The 17,411-nt window shown below is 43.2% G+C and overlaps 1 protein-coding gene across 4 annotated transcripts in view; it reads left to right on the forward strand.

Moving 5' to 3' along the window:
- The window catches only part of LOC147098703 (protein transport protein Sec24C-like), a 109,077-nt gene that overhangs the window by 49,066 nt on the left and 42,600 nt on the right, over positions 1 to 17,411 (forward strand). For 3 of the 4 annotated variants that reach the window (XM_085970751.1, XM_085970750.1, XM_085970752.1), the window contains exons 3-9: positions 971 to 1,109; positions 2,708 to 2,889; positions 5,559 to 5,999; positions 7,171 to 7,295; positions 9,801 to 9,869; positions 11,479 to 11,590; positions 13,691 to 13,818. In XM_085970751.1, coding sequence (XP_085826877.1) covers positions 971 to 1,109; positions 2,708 to 2,889; positions 5,559 to 5,999; positions 7,171 to 7,295; positions 9,801 to 9,869; positions 11,479 to 11,590; positions 13,691 to 13,818 — 1,196 coding nt within the window. The remainder of the gene's footprint in view (positions 1 to 970; positions 1,110 to 2,707; positions 2,890 to 5,558; positions 6,000 to 7,170; positions 7,296 to 9,800; positions 9,870 to 11,478; positions 11,591 to 13,690; positions 13,819 to 17,411) is intronic. The other variant, XM_085970753.1, reaches the window with a different exon arrangement.

The following is a 17,411-nucleotide window of genomic DNA, read 5'->3' on the forward strand; positions in this document are numbered from 1 at the left end:
GTGTGCTGTGAGGAGGATGCCGAGAAACTCCAGTATGATTTGGACAGGTTGGGTGATTGGGCAGAAGCATGGCAGATGCAATATAACGTGGATAAATGCGAGGTTATCCACTTTGGTGTCAAAAACAGGAAGGCAGAGTATTAACTGAATGGCAATAGATTGGGAGAAGGGGAAGTGCAACGAGACCTGGGCGTCCTTGTGCACCAGTCGCTGAAGGTAAGCATGCAGGTGCAGCAGGCGGTTAAGAAGGCAAATGGCCTTCGTAGCGAGAGGGTTTGAGTACAGGAACAAGGATGTCTTGCTGCAGTTGTACAGGGCCTTGGTGAGACCACACCTTGAGTATTGTGTGCAGTTTTGGTCGCCTTACCTGAGGAAGGATGTTCTTGCCATGGAAGGAGTGCAGTGAAGATTCACCGGGCTGATCCCTGGGATGACAGGAATGACGTACGAGGAGAGATTGGGTCGATTGGGCTTGTACTCGCTAGAGTTTAGAAGAATGAGAGGGGATCTCATCGAAACTTATAAAATTCTAACAGGACGAGACAGACTAGATGCTGGAACGATGTTCCCGATGGCTGGGGAGTCCAGAACCAGGGGTCACAGTCTAAGGATAAGGGGTAGGCCATTTAGGACAGAAATGAGGAGGAATTTCTTCACCCAGAGAGTGGTGAACCTGTGGAATTCTCTACCACAGAAGGCAGTAGAGGCCAATTCATTAAATATATTCAAGAAGGAGTTGGATATATTTCTTAAGGCTAAAGGGATCAAGGGGTATGGGGAGAAAGCAGGGACCGGGTACTGAATTTGGATGATCAGCCATAATCTCATTGAGTGGAGGAGCAGGCTCGAGGGGCCGAATGGCCTACTCCTGCTCCGATCTTCTATGTTTCTATAAGTAAATGCATTAATAACGTTCCCCATTTTCAGAGATGCATTTGTTAAAATTCTAATGTTTTTTTATATTTTGTAGGTCCTTTAAGGCCACCACCAGCATCAGGAGCACCCCTAACCTCATTACCGCCTTCAACAGCTGCACAACAGCCAACCTATAACCAGTATGGGCAGGGGGACGTACAGAATGGGCCTGCAGTGCCTGACCAGATGCAAAGGTTTGTCACGATTTGTACCTGAAACAAATAGACCTGAGAAATACTCTGGAATATATCGAAACAAAAACCAGATCACTTGGAGTTCCGAGGGCCTTAACTTGAGCTTTGACATCCTCTGAACCCCTCAAGTGGGTTACAACCTTGTAACTACAAAACGTACATTCCACACCTAATACGTGACTTTAATATACACAAGGTACACAACAGACTCGGTTTTAAAAAGTTCTATTTAAGCCCAATATAAATGTTACTTGTTTCAAAACTTGCACTGTGATACTGTAGAAAAATGTTCGTGTCTGTTATATTTTAGCAGAGATGTACAAATGAATGTATTCTGTCTATTGCTCATTAGAGAAAAACCTATAGAAAGTCCATAGGTAAGGAATTTAACTCTAAACAAGGATTTTAAAATTGAAAACGTTAATTACATATACATAGAATTATATAAAGGTTACAAAACACACAGGTCATTCAGCCCAACCAGTCTGTGTTGTTTATTCTCCACTTTTAACCCCATGTGCTCACTGTTTCCTTATCCCTTTATTACCATTCCCTTCAACCACCTACCTAACCGATGTTCCCAGTCTCTGCTTCCATCATTAACTGGGCATTCCACAGCCTTATAACCCGCTGTGTAACTAAGAAAAGTTCCCCTGTGCTAAATCACTTCGATTTAACCTTCTGTCTATATCCCTTTGTTCCAGGGCCTCAATCACTGGGAACAGTCTTTCTATCTACTCTGTCCCAACTCATCGTCATTTTAAACCCCCATTAATCTCCTCGGTTCTAATTTTGTATTTAAATTTTATTTGCTTCAAAATAAACATTCTGCTGAATTGATCAGCCAAAAACTTGTTCCCCCAAAAGGAGTGCATCAGGAACTTTTTTTTAGTGGGAGTAACAGGATCAGTGCCCCTTCCAAAGATGTGGTTTTCCTGTTTTTCAAAAGAAGTTCGCCAGCTATTGCAGGCAATATTTTAGCTGAAGTGCTGATGAGGTGACTACTGCACTGCTAGACCTGACCCCGGGAACCTGAACTGATTTGACATCCTGGATGAATGTCTCTTCAATGATTCCAGCTCTTTCAAACCAGAAGAACATTCAGCAAGCTGATTTCTCCTAATGAAGTCAACATTTCAAATAAAAGGGGAGGGGGTGGGGGGGAAGTAAACTAATATTGACTCCTCACAAAAGTGTCCTGACACTGAGCCCCTCTCTCGGGCTGGATTTATACTGCATGCTTTGGGTACTCAAACCATTGTGAGACAGGCTGCTGGCGGGGATCTCGTACCTCCGGGTTTTAGTGGTCTTCAGTTACTCAAAACATAAGTTTTGCTTGAAATCGCCCCTTCCCCGTAAACCACTTTGCATCAACCTAAATGCGGTAATACAAATGCAGCGTCGCAGAGCGCTTTCCAGATGTGGATATGAGAAGCAAGTTAAATCACCTGGGTTCAGAGTAACCGTTCAACATGCTGCTGACTCTCTGCATGGCCCAATTGCAAAGCCAGTATATGAGATACTCCAGCAAAGGCACAAACCCAATTGGAATGACCTCTTGTGAATGCTGGAATCTAACTATTGAAATCCTTTTACAGGCTTCCAGTGTCTCAGTCGTACATGCCTGGTAACACACTTCAGTCTGGGAGCCAGCCAATGCCATATCAACAATATGCGCCCCCGCTCAGTAACACTCAGCAGTTACCAAATCAGATGGCGAGAATGCAAATCAGTGGTGTTTCTACCAACAGCGCACCACCACCTGTCAGCCAGGGATACGGTAAGCAATGTTAAGCTGATGGGATTGTGTACAGTTCAAGTCATCTCAAAATCAAAAAAGCCACATGCTTTAAAGTACAGGAAACTTTCTTTTAACCGGCACCGAAATATCCGGAAATCTCTCTTTAAACGGCAAAATTCAGGAGTAGGGTCAGGTAAGTTTTACTATATATTAGTGGCCGTGTAACCGGGGTTCCTGGATCTGTAGCCGTGTAACTGGGACTCCTGCACAAGTGCCGTGTAACCGGGGCTCCTGCACCTGTGGCCGTGTAACCGGGGCTCCTGCACCTGTGGCCGTGTAACCGAGGCTCCTGCACCTGTGGCCATGTACGGGGCTCTCATACCTTGGTAAGTATACCTCGCTGTAATCCGGACTTTTTGATCAACCAGCACCCCGCCGGTGCCGGATAAAAAAAAGTTTCCTGTACATCCTTCTGAACTGCCATTCTGAAAACCGAATTCCAAGTTTCTTTTAAAAACTTGTTGCAAAGTATTTAGAGCACAGGAACAGGCCGTCTGGCCCAACTGGTCAATGTCTGTGTTTCTGCTCCACACGAGTCACCGCCCACCCTGTTTCATCTCACCGGCATCATTTAGTCTGTTACAAATGGCTGCAATGTGAATCGGTTTAAACTTTACACTGCAGGAATCCGAGTCTCAGGAAGACAATCAGTCCAGCCCACACATAGAATGATGCACAACCTCATTTTTTTGTTCAAAATATACATGAGACAAATCAGAGGGCAAGCATAAACAGGAGCCTAATGAGTGTGTCACTGGTTGTACCAATGTGCGAGATGTAGGTTTGTACCCACAAGGAGGTCCTGATCTCTGCCGAGGCCGTCGGGCAGGGGAGGGGGAAAAGGAGGAGAAACCACAACCCCCAACGTGGAGAGAAAACCCAGAGTGTGAATCCAGCCAGCCCACTCCTGCAAATGTAGGACTTTGGAAAGCAGTGAAGTGTTTTACAGAAAAATAAAATATATGGATATGTTTTAAACAATTCCTTAAATTGTTAGTTATTTCTTAATCACAACCCTTTTAAACATTTCACTTCATGTTAAAGCATGTTCTCATTCCTCCTCACTGGCCCCGAAGCAGATCTCTTCCTTTGCTGTTTAGCAACCACCTGCTAGCAAACGCAGCCTTGCATGAGCTTCCGACCATTAGACAAATTCACCCACTGACACCATCCGCCTCTTGGCACTGTGAATGGGCCGCTTCACTGCTCCTCTTTTCCCCCTCCCCGCCCAAGTGCCTGGCAGAGATCAGGACCTCATTGTAGGTACAAACCTACATCTCGCACGTTGGTACAACCAGTGACACACTCATTTGGCTCTTGTTTATGTTTGTCTTCTGATTTTTCTCATGTATATTGTACCGTGCAACATATTAAAGAAGTTGAAATACAGAAAGGCGCATCAACGTATTTGAGAACCAGTCAATTACTTGTGAATTCCTAGGATAATATATGTGGATGAATTCACCGTCTCTTGCACGGGAAAAGAATAGTTGATGGTCTACTGGCGTTCTACGTAAGGGTAGCTACTTGTCAGCTCAAAGTCCCATAACCAATTCCACGATTTTTGTAGCTGATGGTGATTCGTGTGATTCACCCCGCAGTTAGTGGGATTTCTTAAAATTCTGACTTTATGCAAGTCTTTTTAAAATCTATTAAATTGCGTTTAAAATAAGAGTTCCGAGAACAGCTGGAACACCACTGTATCAGCTGTAGGTTATCTTGGCAACACTGCAGTTACAGTACTGCCAGCATCTGCTGATGCGGGGCTGAAGTTTCTGTTGTCTTAAAAGACAATTTAATCAACAAATTTGTTGATGGCAACACCTGGTTTTATTGGAATGATTTTTTTTAATGTATTCACGGGATGTGGGCATTGCTAGCAAGGCCTGCATTTATTGCCCATCCCTCATTGTTCTTGAGAAGGTGAACCACTTTCTTGAACTGCTGCAGTCCATCGTAACACTTTTTTTTTGATATGACAGAGTGGCTTACTAGTGGCCATTTCAGAGGGCAGTTAAGAGTCAACCACAATGCTGTGGGTCTGGAGTCGCGTATAGGCCAGACCGGGTAAGGACGGCAGATTTCCTTCCCTAAAGGACATTAGTGAACCAGTTGGGGTTTTCACAACAATCTGATCGTTTCATGGTCACCATTATTGATGCTAGCTTTTTTAATTCCAAATTTATTTAGTTAACTGTATTTAAATTCCCCAACTGCTGTGTTGGATCGTTAGTCCAGGCCTCTGGGTTACTCGTCCAGTAACATAACCACTGTGCTGTCGTTCCCTCTAGTTTATGCTAGTATTTTGCAGTGCAGTACAATGCTTCTCAGTTTTGCCTGCAACTGTCTTTTAATGTTTGAGTACATTTTCTGTGAGGTAATACCAGCCTTAATTGACACACTGGGCCATTCCTGCTGCATTATCTGCTTTCCTCCCCTGGCCACAGCTACTCATGTCACTGGTATTCCATTGCCTGGCTAATGCAAGCAAGGTGCATCCACCCAGAGAGAAAAGCGACGGGCTGTGTTTATTTCCAATTGTCTGGCTTCCTGCCTCAGTTGTGAACTATTGCAAATCAATGTATTGTGTCTACTTTTAGAATTCTCCTGTGGGAATCCAGTTGACTGTAGATTTCTCTTGTTCACAGGCCCACCAGCTTCTCATCCTCAAACCACAGCAAGTTTGCCACCCACGGGGCCAGCAGCGTACACACAATATTCTACTCCACTACAGAATATTCCCTCAAGCATAGCCCAGGGTGGTAGCTCTCTTCAGCCCCCCTATCCCGGGCAACCCGCCCCTGTGTCAACTTTCACCTCTCCTCCCACATCTAGTCTTACTGGCATGAATCTCCCTCCTCCACCTGGGGTGCAAAGACCCCCAACAATGCACGGACCACCACTGCCAGGACAGTCTCCGACAGGGCTCCCTCCGTCCCAGCCTCCGACAGGACTTTACCCGTCCCAGCCTAATCAAAGGTCTGCGGGTCCTCAACCTGGTATGCCAGGGGTCGTGCCTGGCCCACCACCTCAGGGCTTTCAAGTACATCCGACACAGCCAAGTCAGGGATTTATACCTCAACAGAACGGTAAGTCTTTTTATGCCTAACACTTGGAGCAGCATTTTAAGCAGTGGAGGTGACTTATTTGCTATTTTGTGTAATATTCCCCTCAAAAGTAATAAATTGGTGAAGCGACTGTTGTACATAAGATGAACCAGTTCGCACCACCTTGTTTATCTGCTCCAACCGCCATGGTCCCAGTTTTAGCACATGCCGGTTTGTGCCTGTGTCCTTTCAAGGAATCTGGCACTGGTTCAGCTAAAGGAAAAGGAGAAAAGAAAGATAACTTCTCCAATTAACACTCAAGTAATTAAGCTCTACATTAATTGGGGGGGGGCGGTGGGGAAGCAGTTGTGACACTTCAAAGATGAAAATTAAACGTTTTGCCAACTTTTCATTGGATATTTTCAGTGAAGTGGGGCCGGAATACCGTGAAAATAAGTCAACCTTGTGCATGTACTCTTCCAACTTCTGGCAGTCTTTACTTATCATACGTCAAACTAATTGGAGGCTCTTGGGAATGTGTCATTGTTGAACATATTGATTTTCAGCACTATACAATCCGGGACTGAAGAGATTTCTATCTCCACCAGCCCCCACCCCTGCCCAAAACTCGATCAATCCACGATTACTGCATAATCCCCTGCACCAATACTATTTAAGATAATTGGCAAAAAAGCCAAGGGGGAGATGAGAATTTTTTTTACGCAGCGAGTTCTGAGCTGGAATGCGCTACCTGAAAGGGCGGTGGAAGCAGATTCAATCGTAACTTTCAAAAGGGGAATTAGATAAATGCTTAAAAAGGAAACATTTGCAGGGCTCTGGGGAAAGAGTGGGAGAGTGGAACTAATTGGATAGCTCTTTCAAAGAGCAGGCACAGGTATGATGGGCTGAATGGCCATCTCCTTTGCTGTATGATTTTATAATGCCTTGTTTCTGTTAGATGTGTTTTCCATAGACCCTATTAAATATATGCTTACTATATTCCATTTCAATCAGTGAATTTGTGCAAATACAGATGAAGTGTGGACAATCCAATTTGCAGCAGCTCTGGTCTGCCTGGTTAAGCTGTGAATGGATAGGAGCACCCTGTATTTTGCTCATCCCCAACCATGCTGCTCGATACGTTCCTTGGTGTTGCGATACACAGAAGCGTTGATTGCCACTTCGTTCGCCTTGATTTGTGATGTCCTTGCAGGTTCTTTTGGACAAATGAGGGCGCCCCAGCCAAACTATGCTGCGCCTTACACTGGAACACCAAATTACAACAATCAACCCCAACCACAGCAAAAACGCTTGGACCCAGACAGCATTCCTAGCCCTGTAAGCACCACTGTTGTTAACTGTAGTGCCTTTGGCTGTTGTTCTAATGTTTGCAGAATTGCTTTGTATATGTTCTCTTTTTTTCTGCTCTAAACTGCTTGTACAAGGATTTGCTTGCATGTGTCCAATGTTTGCAAACTTGTTGGAGACTTGAATGTAATCCCAATATATTCTTTTCACGTCTTTATTTGAACATGTTTAGAAATTTGCGTTAATATGCACTAAAGTCTCATAACTGCATCTGAATAATGCAACCCTGCTTACAACACAACTTTGTAATAGTTCCTCCACTAAAAAGTAGTGTTAGTACATACATGAGTATATAGTGAGCTGGCCCCAATCCCCTCTGCTTCAGCTTGGTGTCCTGCACTCTGTGTTTGTGGTGGTTGGTACTGTAACTCTGGCAGAGCAGACTAGTCTGTTTCTGATCTGGTGCCAATGTGCTGGCCTCCAGTCTCCTTTCCCTTTTCCAGCTTTTTCACTCCCAGCCCTTCTCGGCCGGCACCTCCTTGTTGTTTCTCTGGTCGCTGAGCCTGATGTCCCACAGCTCCAGCCTGGTGCCCTGTGATTGATTGGCACTGCAATGCACTCACCTGCTCCTGCCCCAGTCCTGCTCTCCTGTCGGACTTGGACTTCTCCTACAGCACTCATACGTGAGAGTGGGAGCCAGAGAGACGAGCACAAGAGTCTGATAGCGGAGTCAATCAGACAGGAGAGCAGCACTGGGCTAGAAGCCGGTAGTCAGCCGTTGGCTCTTGTTGACACTTGCTGTAATACCAACCTTCTCATAATGTGCATTTGACTTGTAACCCTTGGTGACATCATAACGAGGCTGGTCTGTTACTGGTAACTAATAATAACGCTTAATTATGGAGAATACATTAATGCTTATAAATTTCTGTCAATTAAATCCCTGTTTTTATGGCGTGGTATTGGTGCATTCCTTAAGTTATTTTAGTAAGTACCTCCTAAAAACAAACATTTTAATATTCGAGTGTTAATTTTATTCTGGTGAGTTGTTGCTGACTGGTTTGGGTTCTTAAGCTGCACTTGGATCTGGAGTCAGATGATGCAAACAGTATTTCTGCTAAGGTGATGGGTGAGGTGCCTGAATATTTCTGAAAATAATCTCTTGAGAGGTGTGTAAGATAGCAAACCGTACGGAAAGAGTAGGTTCAGAATACAACTTGGAACTAAATTGTGATAGCGGGATCAAGTTAGTTAATGACGTTAGGATTGTTGGGAAACAGTTCTTTGCCGGTATTGACCAGCACGTGGAATGGACTTTCGGGTAGGGCAGTTGAGATGAGTACTCTAGAATAATTTAAGAAACCCTTGGATGCGACGATGGGAAGACTGTAGGGTCTTTCTGAATGGATGAGCTTGAATGGCTTTCCTTATCTGTTTGAACCTTGTGACGGCCTCAAGGCTTCCCATTCAGGGTTTTATTAAAGACTCATGCTCAAGGCTTTCCATTCAGGGTTTTATTAAAGACTCATGAAAGTAGATGATGGCGATTACAAGCCTTGTGTCTTTGTTTGGACTTCTTGTTTAGCTTCTGGGGAAGGTATTGGCTGTGCACTCAATTGTTTTTGCTCTGACTAAACTGCTGACAGCTTCTTGCTGCAACTTTATTTAGTCCAACTGATCCATTGAAGGAAATGTAAGTAACAAAAGTTCATCCATCGAGAGTCCGGCTTAAATGATAATTCAAGAACAGTCAGCATCCTGGAGTGTTCCAGGAGTTGATGTAGACACGCAGGACTCTGATGGAACAAAGTGATCATGTTTCACTCTAAGGATAGCGTGACATGGGCAGCAGGAAGTAAATTTTCAGTTGCAGTTAATTTTTGCCGTGTGTCACCATCTTGGCAGGCACTTGGGAGGGAATTCTGGTGAGGGAGTTTTGTCTGTCAAAACTTCTCGACCTGGGAAGGGACGAGTGAGGTTCCTCTGCTGTAATCACCTTTACACCGCTGACCATTTAACAATACAGTGGTTGTAGACACTCTACCGTCTAGACGGTTCAGCACTCTCAGCTGATGGACCTGTCTGGGTAAGTGGCTTGCACGAGGCTGATGGGGAGACTAAAAGGGGCATTAAAACATTGCACCATTTAAATTTCAACTCTGTATAGTTTCCTACTGTATTTCTGTTAAAAATGTACTTTATTTTTGTCTGATTTTTCTGAATTAACGCTGTTAGACAAGTTCAAAATTGAGAAGCTAACACATTTTAATGTATGAATTTGTAGATCTTGCCAGAATATTATTAGCTTACTTTTTAATATTAAAGCTGTAGAAATGTGAAGGGCCCTGGATGTGGCATTAAGATGAACAGATAACCAGTCTAACTGAATAACACAACTTGCATGTGCAATGATGTATGTGTAAACGTATGTCAAAGGACTTGCTGATGTGGCACCATTAGTGTGGGAAGATAGAAGTAACAATTGTTACTCTTCTGTTTCTCTCCTGTTTTGCTGCTCACTTGTGCCTTTTTAAGCAACTTAATGAACTGCCACCTCAACAGAAAACAAGACATAGAATAGATCCAGATGCAATTCCTAGTCCAGTAAGTCTGCTTGTATGTATGTGTGCTGTTACTTTCTGCATTGCTGCCTTTGCTTTAACTCCAAAAGGCTTGTTGATCTCCATACGTCAACTACATGCTGTAAGGTCACACAATCTCATCAGCTTAATTGCACTTCACTTTGTGCATCCTATTTTACAACACCACATTATTATAAATGTTAAATGACTTCATACAACTGCACTCCATGTGAATTTTTACAGTGTAACTCTTTCTGACACAGTACTGGAACTTTATAGCCATATGACTTGGATTGGTTAATGTTTGAGCAAATTATCCTGGTGATCTGCTTTGGTACCTTACAGACATGTTTTAAGAGGATAGTGTTAGATACTTAAATCAATTGCTTAAATCAAATTTAAACTTGCATACTTAACTTGGCAAACATTTGTGGTCTTAGTTTTAATTTGCAGCACTGACGAGCTTTTTTTTGCAAGATGTCTCTGTTCTTTCTAATTGCACCGATATCAATATTCTTGTAAAAGAACGCAAATCATTTTAACTCTTCCACATTCATTTAGTTGTTTCCCAAGTCGTACACAAGAGTCAGAAACCCTCCTGTAATTTTTGCCCCCTTTTGGTTACCTTACTAGTTGCAGAAGACTGAGTTCACCAGTTAATAGTAATATTACAGGGGTGAGGGGAGGTGTACAGCAAAATAAAGTGAAACAATATCCAATAAGTTACAAGTATCGGAATAGCCCAAGCCTAGCTAAGACTGTAGAAGTTATTTGTGCTTTGATACTGTATTTCAGAATGTAAAAGTGGCTAAGTTTAAAGAATACAATGGATGTGTTTGTGTTTTTATAATTGAGCACTAATGCTGAATGAGAGCCTGTGGTCTCATTGAGGAACTTCAGCCACTCTCGCGCCTGTAAAGTTGCTTTTAGTTGGCATGCAATGTCAGCTATAGAATAATATAAGTACCCTCTTACTATATAGATTCACAGTGCATACACCATTCATGTCAAGTATTTGTTCTTTCCCTTCCCCACTAACAAATTTCATTTCCCCTCTCGCCCACTGCCAATTTCTCCCTAACCAATAATTCATCTCTCCCTCAACCCAACCCAGCGGCTATTGTGCAGTTCCACAGGCATCAAAAGCCTAATTGGTACCTTGTCCAAATGGCCATTTTCCGTGTGAGCCTGAAGACTGTAAGCAAGCTGCTCCATGGTGGAGAGGGCACCATAGCTGAGCCGAATCTTGTGCTCGCTTCATGTTCACCCGTGCACTTCCCAGCAGTGATCAGGATTGGGACCCTGGGCTAACTTTCTTCCCCGCAGGAGTGCTGAAGCCAACTGTGGCCCACAGCTACTCCTGGCTGAGACCAGCTAACTCAGCACAGACCAGGGACCAAGCCTGGGATCTTCCTGCACTGTGGCTCCGTACAACACCAGGCAGTGCACTTACTGACTGGAGTGTTGGGGAGCTTTGTTAAATGTATGTTCAGTCGTAACTGGTGGGAATGTGTCTGCACATATCCTTTTATACCCGGGTGCAATGCTTTTAGATCGCTCTACAAACTGAAATGAATGTCTTGGGTTTTATTGAGTGACGGTTTGAAATGTTGTATTCTGTGCTGTGACAGATCCAAGTGATTGAAGACGATAAGTCAAACCGAGGATCTGAGCCGTTCTCGACTGGTGTAAAAGGACAAGTTCCACCACTTGTTACTACTGACTTCATGGTGAAAGATCAAGGTAGAGTTCCAGTGCTCAGTTCTACATTGTTCAACAAAGCTCTCTAATATCTTCAGTATTCTGATTCACTGCTTATAACCAAAACATATTTTGCAAATGGGATTGGCTGGCTTGATATAACCCTGTTCATTACATATATCCAAACTAGTCTGCATAGCTCTAAGTTGTAAAAACTTTAAATGTTTTTCACATTAACCTAAGATCAACATCTCAATGTACTGAAACGGGTGGGGTCAACCATTGAAGGATTGTACACACTGTTCTTCACAAAGTCTTGGTGTCTGTCTTCCTTCAGAGCGCAATGCCAATACAACCTTTGGTCTGCTCAAGGGTATGAATCAAGTTATAAACTGCCATTTCATTCCAAAGGAGAGAAGTCCAAAAATGAGATCAAGTTGACAATTTGGGATATAATGAGAAGTTGTCTAAACCATTTGATTATCTTCAGTCAAGAGATTGAATTGGTTTACTTCTCACCCTCTGAGCCAGCCAGTGTTGCAGGACACGGACTGTCCGTGACTTCACTCTTGTGGTCCTTGGGAAAGGAATTAATCATTTTGTCTTCGAAAATTCTTCAAAACACCTCGAGGCTAAAAAAAAAAAACAGCTGACTCCACGTACTAAAAGCTTCATCCTCGCACCTTTTACAGCCAGGCATCGCCAGCAGTTTTTCAACAGCAAGCCTCACTGCCCTAGCCTGTACTGGACTTGTACAGTTCCCTTCAGGACCTTCTACAGATGGAAATAAAAGCTGTTCAGTTCATCGCTCATCCCTCTCCGATCACAGTATCTCATTGCATTTTGAATATTCCCAGTGTATATTCCTTGATTATCTTGCTTGGTAAATTACTGAAAACACCCTGAGTACATGTTTTCCTGAATTTGGGTCTAAATATACTTTTCACTCATTTCCTCTTGTCGTGTGTAGTTTAAAATGGAAATAATCTGGCTTTCCCTCCTCTCTACAACATAATACTTGACAGATGTTTCAAGTTCCTTCCCTTAGCTGCTTTTTCTCTGGACTATCAAGCTTAATCTTTCCTCACACTTGGAATCCATCTTCGTGCCCTGTGACCAACACTGAACACTGTATTCCAAGTGTGATGTGAGGAGTGTATTAGGAAATCTTTGCCGTACTTATAAACTTGTATTCCACTATTCTGGCTCTGTATCCCAATGTTCTTTTTTTTAATTGCACATTGACAGTAACCTGTCTCCCAATTATCTTTGATCTTGTGCTAAAACAGTCCATTCATTGTAGACTTAACCCATTTTTCCAACCTGTGTGTGATACTTCACTTTTGGGAGTATTGAGATGTCATTTGCCCAATTGCATAACTGATCTAAATTATTTTTCAAATCTTTTGCTGCCCCCTTTGTGCTCCTCTCCACCCCCATCAACCAAGTCTATCGAAGGCAGCGTGGTTCAGTATATTGGCCACTAGCCATATGTGGCTAACTGGGAATGCAGATGTGGCTAATTGCAATTTTGATTAATTTTTAAAAATTAGTAATCTCATTGGGTACATGACCTCAATACACTGAGTCACACGGTGTGTGCATGTGTACTTCAACCGTTTTATGCGTTTGTTGAAATGCTAAGACTAAAAGCCGAGTGTGCGAGTGTTATTGAGTGCTTTACTTCCTTGGTTACTGAATGGTGCTAGATGCTTAAGTAAATATACATGTGAAGTATGTTTACCTGTACGAGTGTGTGTAAGATGTTTTCTCCTAAAATTAGTGCATGTGGCTAAAATGGTGTTGCCATAGCCTCGCCTGTGGCTAGTTAGCGATTTCTATTGGGCAGCACTTGGCTAAGGGATATGTGGATGGAGACTCCATTCAAAATGTTAAATTTGGATAGATCCCGGATTCACCTGCGGTACATGGTGCATGTTCTCATTCTCATTGAATGAGGTTAGTGGAGAAGAATTTGTGTAAAATTGAAGTTCTGTTTTTGTTTGAATTGCTGAACCACATCAAGCACAGCTTTTGTAACAAAGCAGCTCCTTGGCATTCTACTGTGCAATGCAACATTGCTTTTCTAGAAGTAGGAATATTGTTTTGGGATATTACAACTTCTTTGTGCTTGTCTTGCAGGGAATTCAAGTCCTCGTTTCATTCGCTGTGCAGCTTACAATATTCCTTGCACATCAGATATGGCAAAACAATGCCAAGTTCCCCTCACTGCAGTTATTAAACCGCTTGCTACATTACCAACTGATGAGGTAATTGCATTGTAATCTACATGCTTCAAACGTTCAATCTATATTCCCTTTCTTTTAACTGGTTGCACTATTTCAAATCTGTCTCTTTTGGCTTTTCCCCCTCACAGAGCACATGTATATTAGACAGAAGGTTCTATTCTACGCTGAAACATGCTCAGGGCGATAACTGTTCACCTGGCTTTCAACCAAATGTTTAAACGTTAGCCTAAATACCCTGATAGATGGCCAGTTTATTCGGTAACTAGATGAGCCTTTTGGACTAGGAAGGTTATCCGGTTAGATCCATGGCTTTGTGTTGAGTCAGGAAGGCAGTTGAGGCACAACAGTTGGCTTCATTGCTTTTAAATTAAATGAGGGAGGGGGAAATCGGCCATGGTTTGCAGTCCTAATTGCAAACCTGAGAGCCCTACTGGGAGAGTGCATGTGCGGAATGGCCTGCAGAGGGCAAGAATCCTGGAATTATTTAAGAAACTGCTGAATATTATCACGGTGGGGCTGTAGTTTCTCTCTGCATGTGAGCGCTCAGATGGACCAAATAGACTTCCTCCTCTGTGCCGAGGCACCGAGTACTCTGTGTCACTCTGTACGGGTGAATAGCAGCTGCTTGGCTGACTTCCTGGGGAGTGACTGGCATGTGGGAAGTAGTTCCCCAACAGAGTTGATGCCTTTAGAAAGAGAAAGGAAAAAATTAATAAGAAAAGGAAGGGGGAAATGACTTACAAACTTAAAGTGGGGGTCCTTCAGTCAATGTTATTGGAGACGTTGGCCACATCATCATTTAAATATTTCCAGTCCTGGATTTGTGGATTTCCAGGCTTGTTTGCAGTGAGTGACTCAATACAATGAGAATTGGAATTCAGAAGAATGAGAGGCGATCTTATCAAAAATATAAGATTGTGAGGGGGCTTGATCGGGTGGATGCGGGGAGGATGTTTCCACTGATGGCTGAGACTAGAACTAGGGGGCATAATCTTAGAATAAGGGGCTGCCCTTTCAAAACTGAGATGAGGAGAAACTTCTTCACTCAGAGGGTAGTAAATCGATGGAATTTGCTACCCCAGAGAGCTGTGGAAGCTGCAACATTAAATAGATTTAAAACGGAGATAGACAGTTTCCTAGCAGATAAGGGAATTAGGGGTTACGGGGAGCGGGCAGGGAAGTGGACGTGAGTCTAGCTTCGGATCAGCCATGATCCTATTGAATGGCGGAGCAGGCCCGAGGGGCCGTATGGCCTACTCCTGCTCCTATTTCTTATGTTCTTATGATGAATGAAGCTGCTTCACAGGATGTTTCCACATCAGTGATGCCACTGATATCCCGGGGGGGCAAGAGGACCAGGAAATGCAGGCGTTCAGTGAGAAATAACATTCAAAAACAAAACACTTATTTTTCCCTCTCATTTGTTTCCCCTTTTTCTCTATCGGTTTCCTTCCTTCTGTCTTTCTCGCCGTCGGCTTCTCTTTTCTTCCTTCGCACATTCTTTGTCTGTCTGTCTCTCTCTCTCTCTCTCTCTCTCTCTCTCTCTCTCCCTCTCTCAAAGCAGACAATGTTGGTTTTTTTCTTGTGAGGTGATATGCTCTCCTCGTACTCTGTTACATTTCTGAACAGCTAGATCCACCTCTCCAAGTCAGCTGGAGTGAGACATGATACTGAATTTGTTGCATTTGTCATTATTCCAAAAAAAGCCTGTGAAATTAACCTATGTGGGTAGGTCTGCCCAGCTACCATCATGCTTAATCTGCCCACATGCAGAATTGCACCCCTAGTGTGGTAGCGGGTAGTTTTTGTCTGCAGAAGCTTTCTAAATTTATCTTCCTGTTCATAGGTTTTGTGTGTGTGGAAAATTAGCACTCGTTTACTTCACAGAAATTTGTTTCCCTAAAACTAAACGTTGTGAGCTGGAGAGCAATGCTTTACTTTAATGAAAATCTAGCTTGCCAGTGTTTGCTGTCAAAGTTCACGCGAGCGATGGCTGACAATGGAACAGTGCCCCAGCAACGACTGCAGCCGAATAGAATGTGCAGTCTTTCAGTTAATGACAAGTTTTATTTTGTAAAGGTTCTTTGTGACGATGGGTCCATTTTTTCTGCTGCAGCTGTTGAGATAAATCCAAAAGCTGTAAATGACACCAGGCTCTGGAGGTTAGATCAGCACATTTGGTTTAGACATTTCAAATTCCTGGATCATGCACTTGAGGTGCAGTTAATACCGTCAGCGTGGATTGCATTTTTCCCTTTTTGGATTTAGGAAAAGCTCTTGGGTTGAAATAGATCAAGAATGACTGTGTGCATGTTCCCAAGATAGAAAATGGGAAATAGTTTGACATGAAACTAATTAATCGCTGCTGAAAAACCCAATAGTGCATTGTCCACTAATGTGTCAACTATTTTGTGAGGCTTCCAATATGGAAAAAGCTAGAGAAATATCGCTGCATCAATGAAGCTAAACAAGGTAGCTGTTTCCCTGCACTGTTTGGAAGGAAATTGGCCACTGGAGTATAGAAAGTCTGCTCATCTGACAGGAACTACTTCATGTTAAACCGTGGCCGTGGGACAGGGGCGACCGGTTTAACCTGGTAAATGATACATTTAGGGTGTCAATTCTTGTCTAATTCTGCTCCGGTGAAGTGCCTTGGGGCATTTTACTCCATTAAAGGTGCTATATAAATGCCAGTTGTTTCAGTGAGATCAATGAGTTCTCTCTATAAAGCATAGAGGGAGCAATACTCGGAATGGATTTTCTATAATTACGTTTTTTGGTCCTGCTTGCAGTATCACAGGAAGATAACTGGGGACTGTCTCCTAATAAGGGTATGCACAGCCATGCCATTATCCTCGGCCACACGTCACAACTCGGATTGATGTGCTTGCTTCGAACAGTCAGCATTTTCTGGCTGTTCGTCCTTTCGCCAGATTACATATACCGTTTTGTGTGCGTATAACCTGACAACACAAAATCAGTGCATACTTTTAAAAGGCAAAGACTCCACTTATGTAGTTGGGCAGCCATGGTCAACAAATGAGTTAAGATTGGAAACATAGGAACAGGAGGAGGCCATTCAGCCCCTCGAGCCTGTTCCGCCATTCATTGAGATCATAGCCGATCTGTGACCTAACTCCATATACCCGCCTTTGACCCAAATCCCTTAATACCTTTTGGTTAACAAAAAGCTATCAATCTCAGATTTAAAATTAACAATTGATCTAGCATTAATTGCCGATTGTGGCAGAGTGTTCCAAACTCCAACCACCCTCAGTGTGTAGAAGTGTTTCCTAATTTCACTCCTGAAAGGTCTGGCTCTAATTTTTTGATTATGCCCCCTAGTCCTAGACTCCCCAACCAGCGGAAATAGTTTCTCTATCTACCCTAGCTGTTCCCGGTAATATCTTGAAAACTTCGATCAAATCACCCCTTAACCTTCTAAATTCTAGGGAATACAACTCTAATTTGTGTAATCTCTCCTCGTAATTTAACCCTTGGAGTCTGGGTATCATTCTGGTAAACCCATGGTACACTCTCTCCAAGGCCAATATATCCTTCCTAGAATGGCTCACAGTGCCCCAGGTGTGGTCTAACCAGAGCTTCATATAGCT

This window comes from Somniosus microcephalus, chromosome 29, assembly GCF_052327205.1.
Source record: "Somniosus microcephalus isolate GS21.2 chromosome 29, FLI_Smic_1.0, whole genome shotgun sequence".
Taxonomy (NCBI): Eukaryota; Metazoa; Chordata; class Chondrichthyes; order Squaliformes; family Somniosidae; genus Somniosus; species Somniosus microcephalus.